The sequence below is a fragment of the Carcharodon carcharias genome, chromosome 1, assembly GCF_017639515.1.
Source record: "Carcharodon carcharias isolate sCarCar2 chromosome 1, sCarCar2.pri, whole genome shotgun sequence".
NCBI lineage: Eukaryota > Metazoa > Chordata > Chondrichthyes > Lamniformes > Lamnidae > Carcharodon > Carcharodon carcharias.
The window spans coordinates 124161059-124179090 of record NC_054467.1 but is presented as its reverse complement, the minus strand read 5'-3'; the positions used below and the strand labels follow the sequence as shown (position 1 = coordinate 124179090).

Sequence of the window (18032 nt, the reverse complement as noted above, 5' to 3'; positions counted from 1 at the left end):
CTCCAATTCTGCTTTTAGTATGTTTGACTATCCAAGTCAATGAAAATTTGCTGACCCTCTTGGTTTAGGCTGCGATTGGTCCTTGTCCTAGGTAATTTCCAAAATTTCTGAAGCTTATTTCAGTGGGACGTAATCTCCGACTACTGTCAAAAAGTGCTGGCCCGCAGGAATTACAAGAAATAAATATCTACTTACCTGGTCTTGGAAATTATGTTGACACTTCCGTTCGCCAGAGCTGATTGAAGCCTGCATCGAAATACTCCTTGCAGGCCCCAGCAAAGTCTATCTCTAGCATGTTCAAGGAAGCCACGGCCCCTTTTTTCTAACATCACTAGCTGTCGTAAAGCAGGTAAGTTTAAAGGGCCAGGGAAATTGACAGACCAGGGGGTAGGTAAGTGTCTAAGGTAAGTGGATAGGGTTTGGCGGGGTGGGGTGTGGTTCTGGGTGTTCAGGTGGGAGCTGTCGGAGTTATAGGGGGGATTGAAGGTGTCGGAGGTGGGGAGGGGGCGGGGTGTGTGGGGGAGGTCGGGGGTGGGGATGTTGGATGTCGGCGGGGAGGGGTGGGGGGTGGGGGCGGTGTCGGAGATCAGGAGGGTGGAGGTTGTCGAGGGTGGAGCTGTCAAGGTGATCAGTAGGGGCACCAGAGGTGTGGGGAGAGTCCAATGGGGTCGGTCTGGGTCTTTACAATAATTACTCAGAAATTAGAAGAGGTTTTAATTCTTTTAACTTTTTCTGGGAACCATTGATAAAACCGCGGCGCAACCATCCAAAGTTTGCAATTTAAGCCATGTTTTCAGATGGTTCCCAGTGCAGCGCAATTGTCCAGAGGAAGTTTACACTTCTGGGCAATTGCCATGCAAACCCTTACCTTCATCTTTCGGGTACTCCCCAAAACCGAGCACGGAAGTTACAGGCCATTATATCAACACAAACACATGCTGCCAATGCTTCTTTTAGCACTGTCAGCCTTGACTCAGCGGCAGCATTTTTGTCTCTGGATCAGAACAGCGTGGGGTCAAGCCGCATTCCAGACACTTGAGTACATAAGCTAGGCTGACATTTCATTACAATACTCCCGCACTGTTCCTGACGCTGTCTTTTGTTGTAAAGTTGTTTGGTGTCTCACTAAGAGGTCTGTAGGCTTGTATGTTTGAACGTTAACTGTTTATTGGTAACCCATAACTATATACATCTCCAAGGTTCAGTGCTGCATGGATGCTGTCTCCATGCTGGTTCCTTCCAGACTGTACTATGCACAGTCTACCTTCATGTGATTCTTTACATCATACTGTGGGAGGTACTGTTTCCCCAGTCCCACATTAACCCTTGGTGTCCCTAACACCCTTCTACTACACCTTTCAGAGGAGATGTTAAATTAAGGCTACTCCTCCTACCTGCTCAGGTGAATGTAAAAGATTTTGTGGCTCAATTTGGGAAAAGTCAAGTGAGGTCTACTGGTTACCTGGCCAAAATTTCTATCAAACAACATCATTTCTTAAAAAATTAACTGGTTATCTGTCTCATTGCTGCTTGGGGGAATTTACTGTCTGAAAACTGGCTGTCACATTGCTTGCACTACAACAGTGACTACACTTGTGTACTAAAGTACTTAATTGTTTCTGAGGCTTTGGGGCCTCCGGAGGATGTGAAAGGTCTTATGCAAGTTCTTTTTTTAACACAGTGGCAGACACATTATCTGACCTCATAATCATCTGCCATGTTGTTATGGATCTACCTTTTACATTAAATACCAATACAAAATTCACTTTAAAACAATCTATAGCTATATTAAAAATGGCTATTAAATGAAATTAAAAGTTTAGGATTTTGCATGACTCAAGTCTTGTCAGATGACACCTTACTTAGCAACATATTAACACCAGTATTCTGTTGGACATAACAGAAAATGTTGGAATGACTCTCTACAGATACTGCCTGACGTTGTATGTATCTGTAGAGATCTGTATCAGAACAGGGAAAAGTTGAAAATGTAGGTTTGGAGCAAGGGGTAGGTGGGGCAAGGAAGGCCTGAGATAGGGTGAAAAACAGAGATTGAATGACAGAAGAGTTAGTCTTCCAGAGCCAAAGGGAATGGTGATGGGGCAAGAAAAAAAAACCTAAAGATGTATCTAAAGTACGTGTACTGCTGACTGAAAGCAAAGATGAGAAAAACCGAAACAAGCAAAGAAATGAAAGCAAAATGAGGCAGAGATTATGGTCTGAAATTGTTGAACTCCACACATTTTGTTGCATTCATTCACGGGGTGTGGGCTTTGCTGTCTGGGCCAGTATTTATTGCTCATCCCTAGTTGCCCTTGAGAAGGTGGTGGTGAGCAGCCTTCTTGAACCGCTGCAGCCCATGTGGTGTCGGAAGGGAGTTCCAGGATTTTGACCCAGCGACAGTGAAGGAACGGTGATATATTTCCAAGTCAGGATGGTGAGTGACTTGGAGGGGAACTTCCAGGTGGTGTTGTTCCCATCTGTCTGCTGCCTTTGTCCTTCTAGATGGTAGTGGTCTTGAGCTTGGAAGGTGCTGTCTAAGGAGCCTTGTGAATTTCTGCAGTGCATCTAGTAGATGGTACACACTGCTGCTACTGTGCATTGGTGGTAGAGGGAGCAAATGTTTGTCAATGTGATGCCAATCAAGCAGGCTTCTTTGTCATGGACAGTGCCAAGTTATTTAAGTGTTGTGGGAGCTGCACTCATCCAGGCAAGTGGGGAGCATTTCATCAGACTCCTAAATTGTTCCTTGCAGATGGTGTACAAGACATACCAGGGCAATTTTCCACATAGCCGGGAAGATGCCAGTATTGTAGCTGTACTGGAACAGCTTGGTTAGGGTCGCAAGTTCTGGAGCACAAGCCTTCAGTATTATTGCTGGAATATTGTCAGGGCCCATAGCCTTTGCAGTATCCAGTGCCTTCAGCCGTTTCTTGATATCACGAGGAGTGAATCGAATTGGCTGAAGACTGGCATCTGTGATGCTGGGGACCTCCGGAGGAGGTCGTGATGGATCATCCATTCAGCACTTCTGGCTGAAGATTGTGCTAAGTGCTTCAGCCTTATCTTTTGCACTGACATGCTGGGCTACCCTATCAGTGAGGATGGGGGTATTTATGGAGCCTCCTCCTCCAGTGTTTAATTGTCCACCATCATTCACGACTGGATGTGGTAGGACTGCAGAGCTTAGATCTGATCTGTTGGTTGTGGGATCGCTTAGCTCTTTATCACTTGCTGCTTCTGCAGAATTAGTCCTGTTTTATAGCTTCACCAGGTTGACACCTCATTTTTAGGGTACCTGGTGCTGCTCTTGGCATGCCCTCCTGCACTCTTCATTGAACCAGGGTTGATTCCCTGGCTTGATAGTAATGATAGAGTGGGGGATATGCCAGGCCATGAGGTTACAGATTGTGGTTGAGTACAATTCTTCTGCTGTTGGTGACCCACAGCGCCCCATGGATGCCCAGTCTTGAGTTGCTAGATCTGTTCGAAATCTATCCTATTTAGTACAGTGGTAGTGCCACACAACACGATGGAGGGTATCCTCAATGCGAAGGTGGGACTTCATCTCCACAACGACTATGCACAGGTCATTCCTACCGATACTGTCATGGACAGATGTGTCTCAGGCAGGTTGGTGATGATGAGCTCAAGTATGTTTTTCCTTCTTGTTTCCCTCACCACCTGCTGCAGTCCCAGCCTAGCAGCTATGTCCTTTAGGACCTGGCCAGCTTGGTCAGTAGTGGTGCAACCGAGCTACTTTTGGTGATGGACATTGAAGTCCCCAACCCAAAATCCGTTCTGTGCCCTTGCCACCCTCATTGCTTCCTCCAAGTGGTGTTCAACATGGAGGAGCACTGATTCTAGGCTAAGGGTGGGCGGTACATGATAATCAGCAGGAGGTTTCCTTGCCCATGTTTTGACCTGATGCCATGAGACATCATGGAGTCCAGAGTCAATGCTGAGGACTCCCAGGGCAACTCCCTCCTGACTGTATACCACTTTGCCACCACCTCTGCTGGGTCTCTGCTGCTGTTGGGACAGGACATACCCAGGGATGGTGATGGTGGTGTCTGGGATATTATCTGTAAGATATGCTTCCATGAGTATGATTATGTTAGGTTGTTGCTTGACTAGTCTGCTCCCAGCTCCAAAGGAAGACTTTGCAGGGTCGTCAGGGCTAAGTTTTCTGTTGTCGCTTCCAGTCAACGCTGGGTGGTCCGTCCGGTTTCATTCCTTTTTTGAGGCTTTGTGGTGGTTTGATACAACTGAGTGTCTTGCTTAACCATTTCAGAGGGCATTTAAATGGAGTCGTATTTTAAGGACGGCAGATTTCCTCCCCTAAAGGGCATCAGTGAACCAGATGGGTTTTTACAACAATCGACAGTGCTCCGCAGTCATCGTTAAACTTTTTTCAGATTTCCAGCATCCACTGCATTCTGCTTTTCGCTTAGCCTTTAGATTGAATTCAGTTTGTTGCTTAGTTAGCATTTGTCTTTATCCCTGGTATAGGATATTACCTAATGGGTTTTTAATATTTCTTCTATTGTACAGCAAATTGAGTTCTGTAGCTTCACAATCTTTTGCATTTCTACTTTAAAACACCAGGCATTAGAAATTGTTCAAATAAGCATATTTTTCAAAGAAAACCTGTGTTGAAAGCTATATCGAAAGATAAAGGCATGCAATAGCGATGAGGCTTATGGTGATACTTTGGACCTTTTTTCAGTTCAGAAAATAAGAATTATTTTGCTTTCTTTTCGGCAGTTCAGTTTTTTGGACGTTGGTTTTTATGATGATGATATGCTGACAGTACTGTTGAGGGGATACACTGACAAAGAAGAGAAAGGTCAATTCTTGGCGCAGCTACCACTATCGTCAATTTACATCAACGTGGACACAGAGGAAGAATTCAGCTTGGATACTGGCAAAAGGTAATACAGTATTTGAACTATACTAATAGGATATTTTGAATTCAAATCTTTGTTTTGTTCTAATCTAAATAATTTAAACGTTCTGTGTCGATGGGTATTGCAATAGTGTTATGAAGTCCTCTCAACCGATCAGACCATAAATCTTATAACTTATAACAGTTCTTATAACTGTATAGCTATCCACAGTCTAACTGTAAAACCAGTTCTGTTATCATTTCTGATTGTAGCAAAAAGAATTGCCTCATTAATGTCCTGTATCATCCAAAAGTAAGATAGTAAACACACACACCCCTTCAACAATTCAGGAAAGAAAACAAACCTACCTAAACTATCTTTCAATTGGTCCAGCAATTTTGTCACATATGGCTTGTAGCTTCCCACCAAACCTCATGAATGTCCCCAACTTTAAGTACACATCCTCCTAATAACTTCATAATGCATCTGATCATGATTTGCTCCTTTATCGGCAAGAACAAAATGAAGTAGGAATCCAATTAATCAATTAATATCTGTTCAAGGGCCATACTTTGGAAGAGTAACTGGTTTGACTTAAAATGGATTATAATATTCTAACATTACTGTGATTATCTCATAGTATTTATTTTCATGGTGTATCTTATGGGATCTCATATTTCCTGCAATGAGCCTTATAATGATGAGCCTTATAATGAGGGGCTGAGTAAATTGGATCTATGTTCTGTGGAGTTTAGAAGAATCAGAGGTGACCTCTTGAAACATACAATATTCTAAAGAGGTTTGATAGGGTAGACACAGAGAGGTTGTTTCCCCTGGCTGGAGAATCAAGAGCATTGAAGGTACAGCCTCAGGGTATAGGGTCAATCATGTAGGGCTGAGATGAGAAGAAATTTCTTCACTCAAAAGGTTGTGAATCTTTGAAATTCTCTACCCCAGAGGGTTGTGGATGTTCCATCATTGAATATACTTAAAGCTGAGATGGACAGATTTTTGATGTCTCACGGAATCAAGGGATGCAGAGAGTGTGCAGGAAAGTGGAGTTGAGGCAGAAAATCAGCCACATGTTTATGTAATGGCAGAGCAATTTCGAGGAGCTGGCCTATTTCTGCTAGTTGTTACATTTATCAACACATTAAGCTGTTTAATTTAAAAACAGAAACAGAAATACCTGGAAAAACTCAGCAGGTCTGGCAGCATCGGCGGAGAAGAGCACAGTTGACGTTTCAAGTCCTCATGACCCTTCGTGCTCTTCTCCGCCGATCCTGCCAGACCTGCTGAGTTTTTCCAGGTATTTCTGTTTCTGTTTGTGTTTTGGATTTCCAGCATCTGCAGTTCTTTGTTTTTAAGCTGTTTGATCATTGAAATAATATTTTCAGTAAACATTTAGATGGTAAAAGTGAGATTTACGGTTGCTGAACTTAATTTTTTATACACAAGTTTTTGTAACTATCAACTGCAAAGTAGTTTCACTACTTCCACTTCCACCAATATCTGTATCCTACTTTAAAAACATGCTTTCAGAAAAGCAAACCAAGTGTAAGAATTGAGAACAAAGGGAGAATAGCCATTGCTCAAACTATTGTTATTTAGACAAAATGCTGTCAAATTACCTGAACTAAAAGGTTCTCTCCCACCAAATTAAGCTATTTACTTGATTGGAGACCATTGGGTGTGAATGAACAAAAAGCCCGAATATTCATTCCTATTGAAAGGGAATGGTGCTTTTTACTTTAAGAATGGGAGGGGGAATTTCTGTCATGTAAATTTTCTGTCTGCACTGTTGTGCTTTGTAATATTATACATAAAATTGTCCGCTGAAGTCATACAATCCTGTACATAAGCAGTATGCTGATATCTCTCATGTCATTTTTAAACAATTATTTTAATCCTTAGTCTTATTGTTCAGTTACAACAGAATAACTGGGAAGCAGTGGTACTGCTCAGGGTAGTGCCCTCGGCCCAACCATCTTCAGCTACTTCAGCAATGACTTTCCTTCCACCATAAGGTTAGAAGTGGGAATGTTTGCTGATGATTGCATAATGCTCAGCACCATTCGCGCGACTCCTCAGATACTGAAGCAGTCCGTGTCCAAATGCAGCAAGACCTGGACCATATCCAGGCTTGGGCTGACAAATGGCAAGTAACATTCGCGCCACACAAGTACCAGGCAATGATCATCTCCAACAAGAGAGAATCTAACCATCACCCCTTGATGTTCAATAGCATTGCCATCGCTGAATCCCCACTATCAACATCCTAGGGGTTACCATTGACCAGAACTGAACTGGACTGGCTATATAAATACTGTTGCTACAAGAGCAGGTCAGAGGCTTGGAATCGTGTGATGAGTAACTCACCTCCTGACTCCCCAAAGCCCATCCACCATCTACAAGGCACAAGTCAGGAGTGTGATGGAATACTCCTCACTTGCCTGGATGAGTGCAGTTCCCACAGCACTCGTGAAACTTGACACTATCCAGGACAAAGCAGCCTGCTTGATTGGCACCACATACACAAACGTTCAATCCCTCCACCACTTCCGCACAAGAACAGCAGTGTGTACCATCTCCAAGGGGCACTGCAGGAATTCACCAAGGCTCCTCAGATAGCACCTTCCAAATCATGACCATAACCATCTAGAAGGACAAGAGCAGCACATAGATGGGAACACCACCACTTGGAAGTTCCCCACCAAGTCACTCATCATCCTGACTTGGAAATATATCGCTGTTCCTTCATTGATGCTGAGTCAAAATCCTGGAACTCCCTTCCTAACAGCCCCATAAGTGTACCTACACTACATGGACTGCAGCAGGTCAAGAAGGCAGCTCGCCACCACCTTCTCAAGGGCAACTTGGGATGGGCAATAAATGCTGGCCCAGCTAGCGAAGCCCACATCCCATGAATGAATTTTTAAAAATTCCCACAAATCCACTTTATAAATGGATCATCATTGACTACCTTAATTTATTTCACTAATTTCAAGTGTTCGATATAACAATATTTTTAAAATTTTCATAACTGTACTGTAGACCATATGATAGAAATGTTTTGAAAAAGCCTCAATCCCCATGGGCTTCCCTAATTTTAAAGTTATTAATCTAATATATGTATGCTAAAGTTAAAGAATGAAAAAAGCCATACTGAAGCAAAGGAATGTAACTTTAGTCATCAATTGACTTTACAACTCCATCTCCCACAAAATAATTTTGCATGGGCCTCAAAGACAGCAGTTAGCAGTACAATCTACTGGATAGACCAACATTTTAAAAAAGAGTAAATGGATATTCTGTTCACCCTTTTTAAACATTTGTCAATGAAGTGAAAATAATAAACAATGCTTTCAATTTCCATCTATCTAAACTGTATAAAACAAATCATAACATTCCTACTAAACAGAGTTGGCAGGAAAGTGGAGTTGAGACAGAAGATCAAGCCATGATTTTAGAGAATGGTGGAGCAGGTTTGAGGGGCTGTAAGATCCATTCCTGCTCCTATTTCTTATGATTATCAATGCTTAAGCTATTAAATAATTGAAATAGAATTTCCTTTTAAGCATTTAGATGGTAAAAAGGAGATTCATTGTTGTTGAATTATATTTTTGTGCACAAGATTTTGTACCTGTAAACAGCAAAGTAGTTTCACTGCTTCCACTTTCAATAATATCTGTATCTTACTTTTACTTCAAAAAGAAGTACTCCAGCCCTATATGTTGTTCTTTGTGCTGCTCTGCCAAATTTCAGTTCAGTACTCCAAATTGAGTTTTGGTTTTATTTACAGGCTAGATGAGCAGACCAGTCAAATTCCAGTTGAAAATCAGTCCCAGACCTTAGAGAATATGAAAGCACAATATATTGCTGTAAATGGTATTCGTAAAGTATCTTGTGTGGTAAGTGTTTTCATAAACCAGTACATATATTTCAACTCTAACTTTGTCCCATAGCCTTAAAGGCCTGGTATGCAGAGGCTGATTGTTGCCTATTTCCGTAACGTGATCCAGCCCTACAATCCTTTGATATCTCTGTTCTCCTCCAATTCGGGCTATTTGCACTTCTCTGATTTTAATCCTGGCACCATTAGCGGCTGTGCCTTCAGCTACGTTGGCCCAAAATTCTGGAATTCCCTCTCTAAACCTCTCTGCCTCTTTTACCTCCTTTAAAACATTCTTTAAAACTTACCTCTGAGCAAAGTTTTTGTTGCCTGCCCTAATATCTCGTTATGTGCTTGGTGTTAAGTTTTGATTGACAAGGCTGCTATAAAGCGTCTTGGGATGTTTCACTACATTGAAGGTGCTATGTAAATAGATACATAATTTTTTGCTTTAACATAAATGTTGATGTTGATTGGCAAGGAATGATTGTGAATGAATGTGGAAACTCGCTGATGTACTTCTCCAGTCCCTATGATAGCTATCTTGTACATACGTGCCTTAAGATTTTTTAATTGCTATATTATTAGAAAACCAAGGAACTTTAAGGACCGCAAATTGTACTGCAGTGATCTTGTCGGGTGTTCTAAAGTCAGTGAGTTTGAAAATTCAGCAAACTTGCCAATGGGTGTGGGTGCTAGCTATGCTGTGGACTCCAAATTATTTCTAACTGATGAACTTGTGCTGTTCTTGCTAGCCATTGGCTGATCATTTTAACAACATGCTACAAATGTCAAGAACAATAGAATTCATGAGTTAGCTCACTCTATAATTTAAAGTTTGCTTCTAAACTTCACCTTGTACTTGATCAAGCATTATTAATTAAAACGGTTCCTGTTCTGGGTGCCAGGTGAATTGTTTAATCAGAAAAGTTAGTCTAGTTTTTCCCACTTATTCCCTTTTGTCTTCTAAAGGCGACAACTCATCCTGCAGGTAAGCTTCACAGTTGTTGGCATCTCTCATTACTCGTCAGAGTAACTGTAAACCTATGCCGTGAATATTGATAGGCTATTGGATCATGGAATGTTTTCAGATTATAACCAATAACTTTAATGATAATGACACAATCTTGCTCCAGCTAGGTGCAACTGCTCTCGCCTGGCTCCATTCTTATCCATCCGATCATAGCCAGACAATCAGCTGCAATGGCTTCTCTTTCCACTCCTGCAACATTACTCTGGTGTTCCTCCAAGCTTCTTTCCTTGATCCTTCCTGCATCTCATTTATCTGCTGCCCATTGGCTACATCATCTGAAAACAGGCCAGGTTCCAAATCTATGCTGATAACATTCATCTCTACCTCACCATCACCTTCCACTGTCTCGAAATTATCACTCTGTTTATCCAATATTCAGTACTGGATGAGCAGAAGTTTCCTCCAACTGAATATTGGGAAGACCAAAGACGTTGGGCCCAGAATTTTATCAGCTTAGTCCCCACTGAAACAGCAGGACCATTTCCGATTTGGGATTTTGGTTGATTAATTACTAGACCTTGCAGAGGCTCTTTCACTAAACTGTGGCAGTATCATCCAGCTTCCAAGTTGCCTGCCAATTGGGAGGATGGGCAGATGACATTCCTAAACAAGCAATGAAGGATCTCTATTTAAAGGGACCCCAGCAGAACTCTCACTCAGGACTTTGAGTGAAGCATTCAAGATACAAGTGGGAAGCAATAAACTGGTGGAGAATGGAAGCATGGCATGGGAAGGCTATCCCAGTTCTCGGACACTTCCCTGGAGGTCATGTTGAGTGCAGTGAGAGCAAGAAGAGAAGGAGATCAGCCAGTCTTGCCAAGCAGGTGTACCTGCAAGTTACAGAGGCAGTGAACAGAAGGAGTCTGGCCCAGGACCTGGATCCAGTGCCGCAAAATGTCTGATAGCCTCATGAAGTACAATAAGGTGAGTTTCCTACAACTCTCAGCTGGCAGCCATCACTCACCTCCCTGGCGTTCTTCTGCACAGCACTCCTCTGACCAACACAACTTGCTATCATACATATTCCTTTCTCTCCAGCTTCCTGCTAAAATCTCCATCTCAACAGACAACATTCAAACTCACTGTCATCCATTGTTCTGCACAAAGCTGACTGATGCACACCACCTTTAAACAAACATGAACCAGGTGCCACAAGACTCTCATGCACCATTGACTTTATCCCAAGGGTAGAACAGAGTGAGCAGGTGGTTTCTTGGTCATAAGGGCTACTCTCGGAGGACCAGGCTGATTCACCTGTCAGGAATCCTGGCAATGGTGCTCAGGAAAGGCACAACAGGAGCCACATCAACAGGGCAATCAATGAGCAAGCCATTTCAGATACCTTTACAGCTCTGATGACACTCTAATAGGCACTGGCATATCTCTACCATGGTGATGGTCTGCTGTGCTTTGCACAGCAGGGTGCTGCAGAGAGGAATTAAGCTGCAGGAGGACAAAGCTGCAGACCATTCGTCATCTTCCCTGGAGGAGGAAGAGGAGCATGAAGTGGCCAGCACGGCTACAGATACACCAGAGAACCCCATGCCAGCCTTATAGAGACATGGTTTAGATAACAAACAAGTCAAAAGCCACATGGAAGTGTAACCCTGAACTCTCTGAATACCCCATGCTCATGGCTCCCCACCGCCCGCCCCAGCTCCTACCAACAAAGCATTCCCACAGTTACCACTTAATTGGTAATTAATGTTTAAATATCTGACCTGATACTTTCATGGGGTTTCCCGATCACTTCCTAAAGCGCCTCTGTTTAATTGGAATGTATGAACTTGTCAGGTTGCCCAAATGCAAGCTGGGGATTTTGTCAACAGCCTGCCATTCCCAATGTCGTGACCAGAACTGTGCACCTCTTACGCTCTCTCATTCCCATTTCCCATACAATCACATGCGTGGAAAGCAGGCGTGGAAAGCAGGCGTGATGCAGCAGAGGAGGAAGGTATTCATTGGTGAAACCTGCCATCAGCTGACAATGTAGCAGGTATGGGTGTGCTATAAAAGAGCCACCTGGTCAAACAGGGAGTCTGTGCATCACAGCCACAACTTTCCTGCCCAACCCCATTGCCATTAACCAAGACTTGAGTGTATGAAGGTGGCACAGGTGTTTTTCAAATTTAAATTGCACTTGAAACTGTTTCACATTACATTGGCTTCACTTTATTCATCACTATTTGTTGAAATTAGCTTAGTCAGAGCTAAATGTTTCGGCACACATCATGGTTGGCACACATTGATGATTACATGGGAGTTGAACTGGACCAGCCATATAAATACTGTGGCTACAAGAGCAAGTCAGAGGCTGGAAATTCTGCAGTTATTAACTCAACTACTGATTCCCCAAAACCTGTCACCATCTACACGGCACAAGTCAGGAGTGTGATGGAATACCCTCCATCTCTCCATCCGTCTGGATGAGTGAAGCTCCAACAACACTCAAAGCTCAATAACAGCCAGGACAAAGCAGCTCGCTTGCATCCCAAGCACCAGCTTAAATATTCACTCCCTCCACCAGTGATGCACTGGGGCAGCAGTGTGAACCATCTACAAGATGCACTGGAGCAACTCACCAAAGCTCCTTCAACAGCACCTTCCAAACCCATGACCTCTACCACCTAGAAGGACAAGAGCAGCAAATGCCTGGGAACACCATCACCTGCAAGTTCCCCTCCAAGCCACATACCATCCTGACTTGGAACTATATCACCATTCCTTCACTGCTGTTGGATCAAATTCCTGGAACTGCCTTCCTAACAGCACTATGGGTGTACCAACATCAGATGGACTGCGCCAATACCTTCTCGAGGACATTTAGGGATGGGCAATAAATGCTGGCCTAGCCAGCAGTGCTCGCATCCCATGAATAAATAAATAAAAGTTGGGGACATTTCTTTTATTGTGGATGAAACTATGTTGTGGGTTTTCTGTTCACTCTTTATTGAATATTCATGTTAGTGTTGTACCTGCCATTCTTTGGTGCATGGTTGAACTTGCAGGCTCAGCTGTCCCTTCCTTCTTTGCACTGTAAAGGACATTGTCTGAGATCACTCTTAGTGGCATAATTGAAATGTTGTAGGTGAACTCAAAGCCCAGTAAGGTTTCTGCCAGCCATCACTCTGAGATGGGCCCACATGCAGATAGTACTGACCCTGCTCTTTAGGTCCATAATTTTCATCCCTTGACTGACTTCACACCAACCTCCCACCACGGCGAAGACACCAGGCCCTTCCCACTTCACTCCCCCATGGCCCCAACCCTACTCCACATGCCTTCTCCTTTAACCTGATAACTCTGAGTTCTCTGTGCTACTCCAATTCTAACCTCTTACATACCCTCATATTTATCGCTCCACTGTTGGTAGCCATGCCTTCAGCTGCCTAGGCCTTTTGCTCTGGAATTCCCATCCTAAACATTTCTGTGTCTCTGCCTCTCTTTCCCCCTTTAAGATGCTCCATAAAGCCTACCTTTTTAACTGAGTTTTTGTTCAGCTGCCAAAATATGTTACATGGCTCAGTGTCAAATTTTGATAATTTTGTTTAATAATGCCCCTCTGAAGCAACTTGGGATATTTTACTATATTAAAGGTGCTATGTGAATGCAAGATGTTCTCGATGGAGACTTCTGCAATACCTCATGTGTTTTAGAAATCTACAGTCACAATAGCCAATTAGTGGAGGTGCAGGACTATTTTACAATTTGGTCAGGTGCTGCCGAATTTAACAGCAGGATCTCATTAACATTTTTGTCTCCTGTTTCCTGGCCGCAGTCAGCCAGATTGAAAGATTGACTGATTGTCGTGTATGTAAGCCTTTAGCACTAGACTACAGCCAAGGAACAGAAATGAAGAAGGGAGAGATCGGAAAGGCCTAAGGTGGGGGCCATCGGGCTGGGGGGGAGAGCAGGTTTTTGGGGGTTGATTGGATGGAGATAGAAGTCCACATCTGGAGACTGTAAAGGAGGGAGGGATTGGAAAAATTGAGGAGAAAGTGGAAGATCATAGCCAATGGGGAGTGTCCCTTCATGGTTGGGAGCCGAAGCAGTTATGTGGAAAAGGTACTTAACTGCTGGATCTAGCAGTCCTTGTCTCCATTCAGCTGTTGGACTAAATTTGAAATAGATTTATCTGAGGCATGCAACCTCGTTAAATGACTAACTCACCACCTACCAGTGGGTTGGTTGATTTTCCCTCCACTACTTCAGTTAAACCCAAAAGTTGATGGGTTCAAGATGGGTTAGTGTCTGACTTAAGGCTTTTAACATTTAAAGCCCTCCAAGTAAAACCCACACATTTTGGGGTTTAAAATTCCATTCTATGTGTCTGAAATGTTTCTCAATCACTGGTTACTCTACAATATTCAAAGCTGCCTTTTAAGTACGTGGATGTTATAATATTTAAATGAGGTTATATTTGATAAATGAAAATAAATCTTCCCAAAGGTTAAAGCACTACCACAGCATTTGAATGTGATGGGTATGCGCACATGATCTCTTACGACTTTTAGGGCAAAGTGCAAAACAGGGCTAATTTGCTTCTCCATGGCAAGTCTGGGAGAACCGATTGAGCAAATTGACTCCCGAAATATAATGTCTGCAAATTGGAAGATAATGTAGGGGAATGTGAAAATGAGGAAGCAGAAAAATTTATTTACAGGGAAGGAATAAAGTGATGAAGGAAAAGGGGTTTCATTACATATAGACACTTATATCTATTGTACTTTAGGGTATATATAAGTATTGCATTACTATACTTTAAGATCTCTATACTTGTGCTAATCCTTTTGATGCTGGAGGTGTGCTTGTTAAAAACTAGCACAAATCCCCAAGATGTGGAGTATTTATATCGGGATTGCAGTTGGTTTTAACCCTCAGGCTTTTTGGTGAAGTTTTAAATGTGTTAATGCACCGTAAATGGGACCGACAATATGCTAAACTTCAGGTAAACAAGTTTTTTAAAATGAACATGTTGACTTCCAGAAAGGGAGCATCTGGATAATTTTAAAAACTGTAGCACCAAAAAGTCTACATTTTATTATTTTATTCCTTTTTATCCCTTTTACTAATGTATCTACATGCATGTTTCTAAACTTATTTTATATATATAAAACTCAGTTTGTTAAATCCAATGGGCCAGATTTTACTGAAGCAGGATATTTAGCAGCATTTGCCATTTGTTAGATTTGCCCTGCACCCGTCAGCTCAGTTTTTTTTATCCATAATGTTCCTAAAAGTTCAAGTTGTTAACGTTTCACTGAAGAAACAGTACCCGAGTGAACAAGGAAATCAACAGGCATTTTAACCCATCAAATTTAAGGGTTGTGAATTGAACAGAGGAAGATCTCAGGGTGCGGATAAAGTGAGTAAATTCAGTGTAAAATCAGGACAGAAAGAGAAATATAGAAATGGAAATGAATATTAAGATTGGGTTATGAGAGAATAAGACACACAGGGCGGAATTTCCACTCCCATTGGCGGCAGGTGTGTTTGGCAGCGTGAGCGAACAATGTGGTGAGAAGGCCAAAAATCGGTTTTACGCCATCAGGAAACCAGTTCGCGATCAACCACTCCACCTATCGATGGCAGGCTGCCTTTCCCACCGCCCCATGCCAGGAATCTAATTTCAATATTTTAACATCTCATTATAAGCCCTGCACGCCGGCATCATTCCTCCACACTGGATCATCCACGCACACCGTCATGTTTCACAACTGTACGTAAGCAACACACACCTGCCAAGCTGCACTTCGCTCGGAACTTTGAGGTTTGTTTGCCTACCTTGCTTCGGGCAGCACTCACTGTCATCAGCGTCAGGATTCACAAGCAGCCTCACATCACTGTTAGGAGGGCTCACAGGCAGGTCTCTACCTATCAGAACAGCCATAAGGCTGGGGTGGCTTTTCAATAGCTGCAGGGCTAAGGTTTGCTTGAGAAAGGGGGAGAAGTGGCCTCAGGCAAGGGAAGGGCTGTACTGGGGAAGGGCTGTACTGGGAAAGGGGGGATATCCCAAGGTGTGTGTGAGGGCACATGTTGATCTGTGTAAGTAGCCTCAAGATGGTGAGGGCCAAGGAGGCAGTCTCCAGAGGAAATGAGGCCAGATAGAAATGTGAGGATGTGTGTGAGGGGGTGGTGTTCCTTGAGCTGGCAGTGAGAGAGATGCCTGTGAATGTGTGGGCTTGAGAGTTTAGAGTGATGAGATGGTTACCTTACCCTGACAGCACAGAAGAGATCATTCACCCTCTTTCTGCACTGGATGGCAAACCTCTTCTGTGCAGCATTGGCACTGACCACCACTGCCACCACTTCCCAAGCCGGAGTGGTGACGCTGCTGGACCTCCTGCAGCCAGAGCCAGGGTGGAGGACATCATGATCATGGTGGGCTTACGAAAGGCATTCCAATGACAGGTCACTGACTCTTCTTGGCTTTCAGGGCCGTGTCTTCACTGAAGCAATCCAGTGCTTGCAAACATTGAGAACAATGTGTGTGGATGCAGTTTAGATATGACACCCAGAGTGAGGAAACAGTGAGGTACCAGCGTGGTGGGCAATTCGGAGGCCGCCCACCAGCAAGACAGCGTTTTTCCTGTGGCTGCATAATTAATGACACAGGAAGCAGACAATACGCCCATCATGGCCAAGGGGTAAAACACTTTTTTTCATGCCTGCTACTGCACTGGGCAGAAGCGCCCCAGAACTGCACCAAGTAAAAGTAAGGAAAGTTTAAAATCTGACCTTTTTAAAATCTCCCTGAAAAATTCTAAATTTGAAGGAATGAAACTCCACTTTGGGTAATAGTTGGTTTACCTTGCCAGCGATTGGCCGTAATTAACAATTATCATGTCATACATATACTATTATCCCTAACTATTAGCAGTTCATTAAGCTCACATAGACTGAATGGATACAGCTATGAAGTTAAATGCATTTCAATGGTGAGGCAGACAACAAAATGCCATTTTCACAAAACTCTCACAGCAACTTTGGATGTCTGCTGCTTGCCTGAAGTTGTCAAACCACTTGTGTGCCATTAGTCTGACTGTTATTTTGATAGCACTGTCTGACCTGGTTGGTAGGAACTTCAAATGACCAGATTTTTTCCCCCACTTTTTGATGAATAATCTCACATTGTACCCACTCTGTATTGTGTGCCTAAACATTTAATGAAAAAAATTAAGCATATGTATAAAACCTCATCAAATTTCAATGATGTTCTGAAATAGGTGCATAGAATGTGTGTCTGCATTAACTTACTTAACATAATTCCACAGCTCAGTTCAAACTTGCGATATGTGCGTGTTTTTGAAATGGATGTAGAAGATGATGGAGAGGTGGATGAAGAGGAGGAAGAGCCAAAGCCTCGAGATGTTAGTTGGATAAAGGATGAGATTGAAGAGACAGTGAATGCTCAAGATGATTCTGATGTCAACGATGCTGCTGGTGTCGAGAACCCTGTATTGCTTGAGGATGATGCTTCCAGTCTGGAGTCTGTACCTGGAACCTGGAGTTAGTTAGTTAAATGTAAATTGCTGTCATGAAAAGTACAGCCTGGGTCTGCCCAGAACTGACCCAGTTTATTTTTTACACATGTTGGAGATTAATATATACTGAGTCAGTATTGGCTGGTGCAATTTGCCGTGAATGCGATTTTCACAGATTAGGTCATATTGCACGTCCTGTGAAATTTGTTACTTTGGCGCAACAGTGGAATCAACACTGTTCTTCACCTCTAGGCCTTACTTGAACCCACTCCAACTGATAAGTTTGCACTGATTGAGCGTAATTCCTACCAGATGTGACCCTAGGACATAAAACCACCCCAAATTTGCAAATGTCAGTAAATTGATCAATTTACAAGATGCCAAAATGAGCATGGGAAATTAACATGTTGCCCTGGTACAGGAGAGGGCACCGTTCAGGTTTGGGAGGTGAAAGTACATGAGTTAAATTTTCATATGTGCTAGTCATAGTGAGATTGTGAGTCTGTTCTTTGTAAATTCATTGACAATTTCACAAAAACTTTCCCTCCATTGTTAGAGGGTGATTTAGTGTGCTGACTGGGGAATGCAAGGTGCTGACAAGGTGCTCTTCACTAATATCTTAATTATCTTAAGGAAAACAAAATTATAAGAAGGAGGCTCTAATTCTTCAGTTCTACAGTAAAAACATGCAAAATAACCCATTTATGTGTTGCTGAAATTTTGACATTGCCATA

At 42.9% G+C, this 18032-nt stretch overlaps 1 protein-coding gene across 1 annotated transcript in view; it reads left to right on the top strand.

The window, feature by feature from the left end:
• Positions 1-17328, top strand: part of LOC121275260 (anaphase-promoting complex subunit 4-like) — a 179104-nt gene extending 161776 nt beyond the window's left edge. The window contains 3 exon segments of the mRNA XM_041182700.1: positions 4768-4934; positions 8692-8800; positions 17089-17328. Of these exon segments, the coding sequence (XP_041038634.1) occupies positions 4768-4934; positions 8692-8800; positions 17089-17328 (516 nt within the window).
• Positions 17329-18032: the final 704 nt, after the last annotated feature.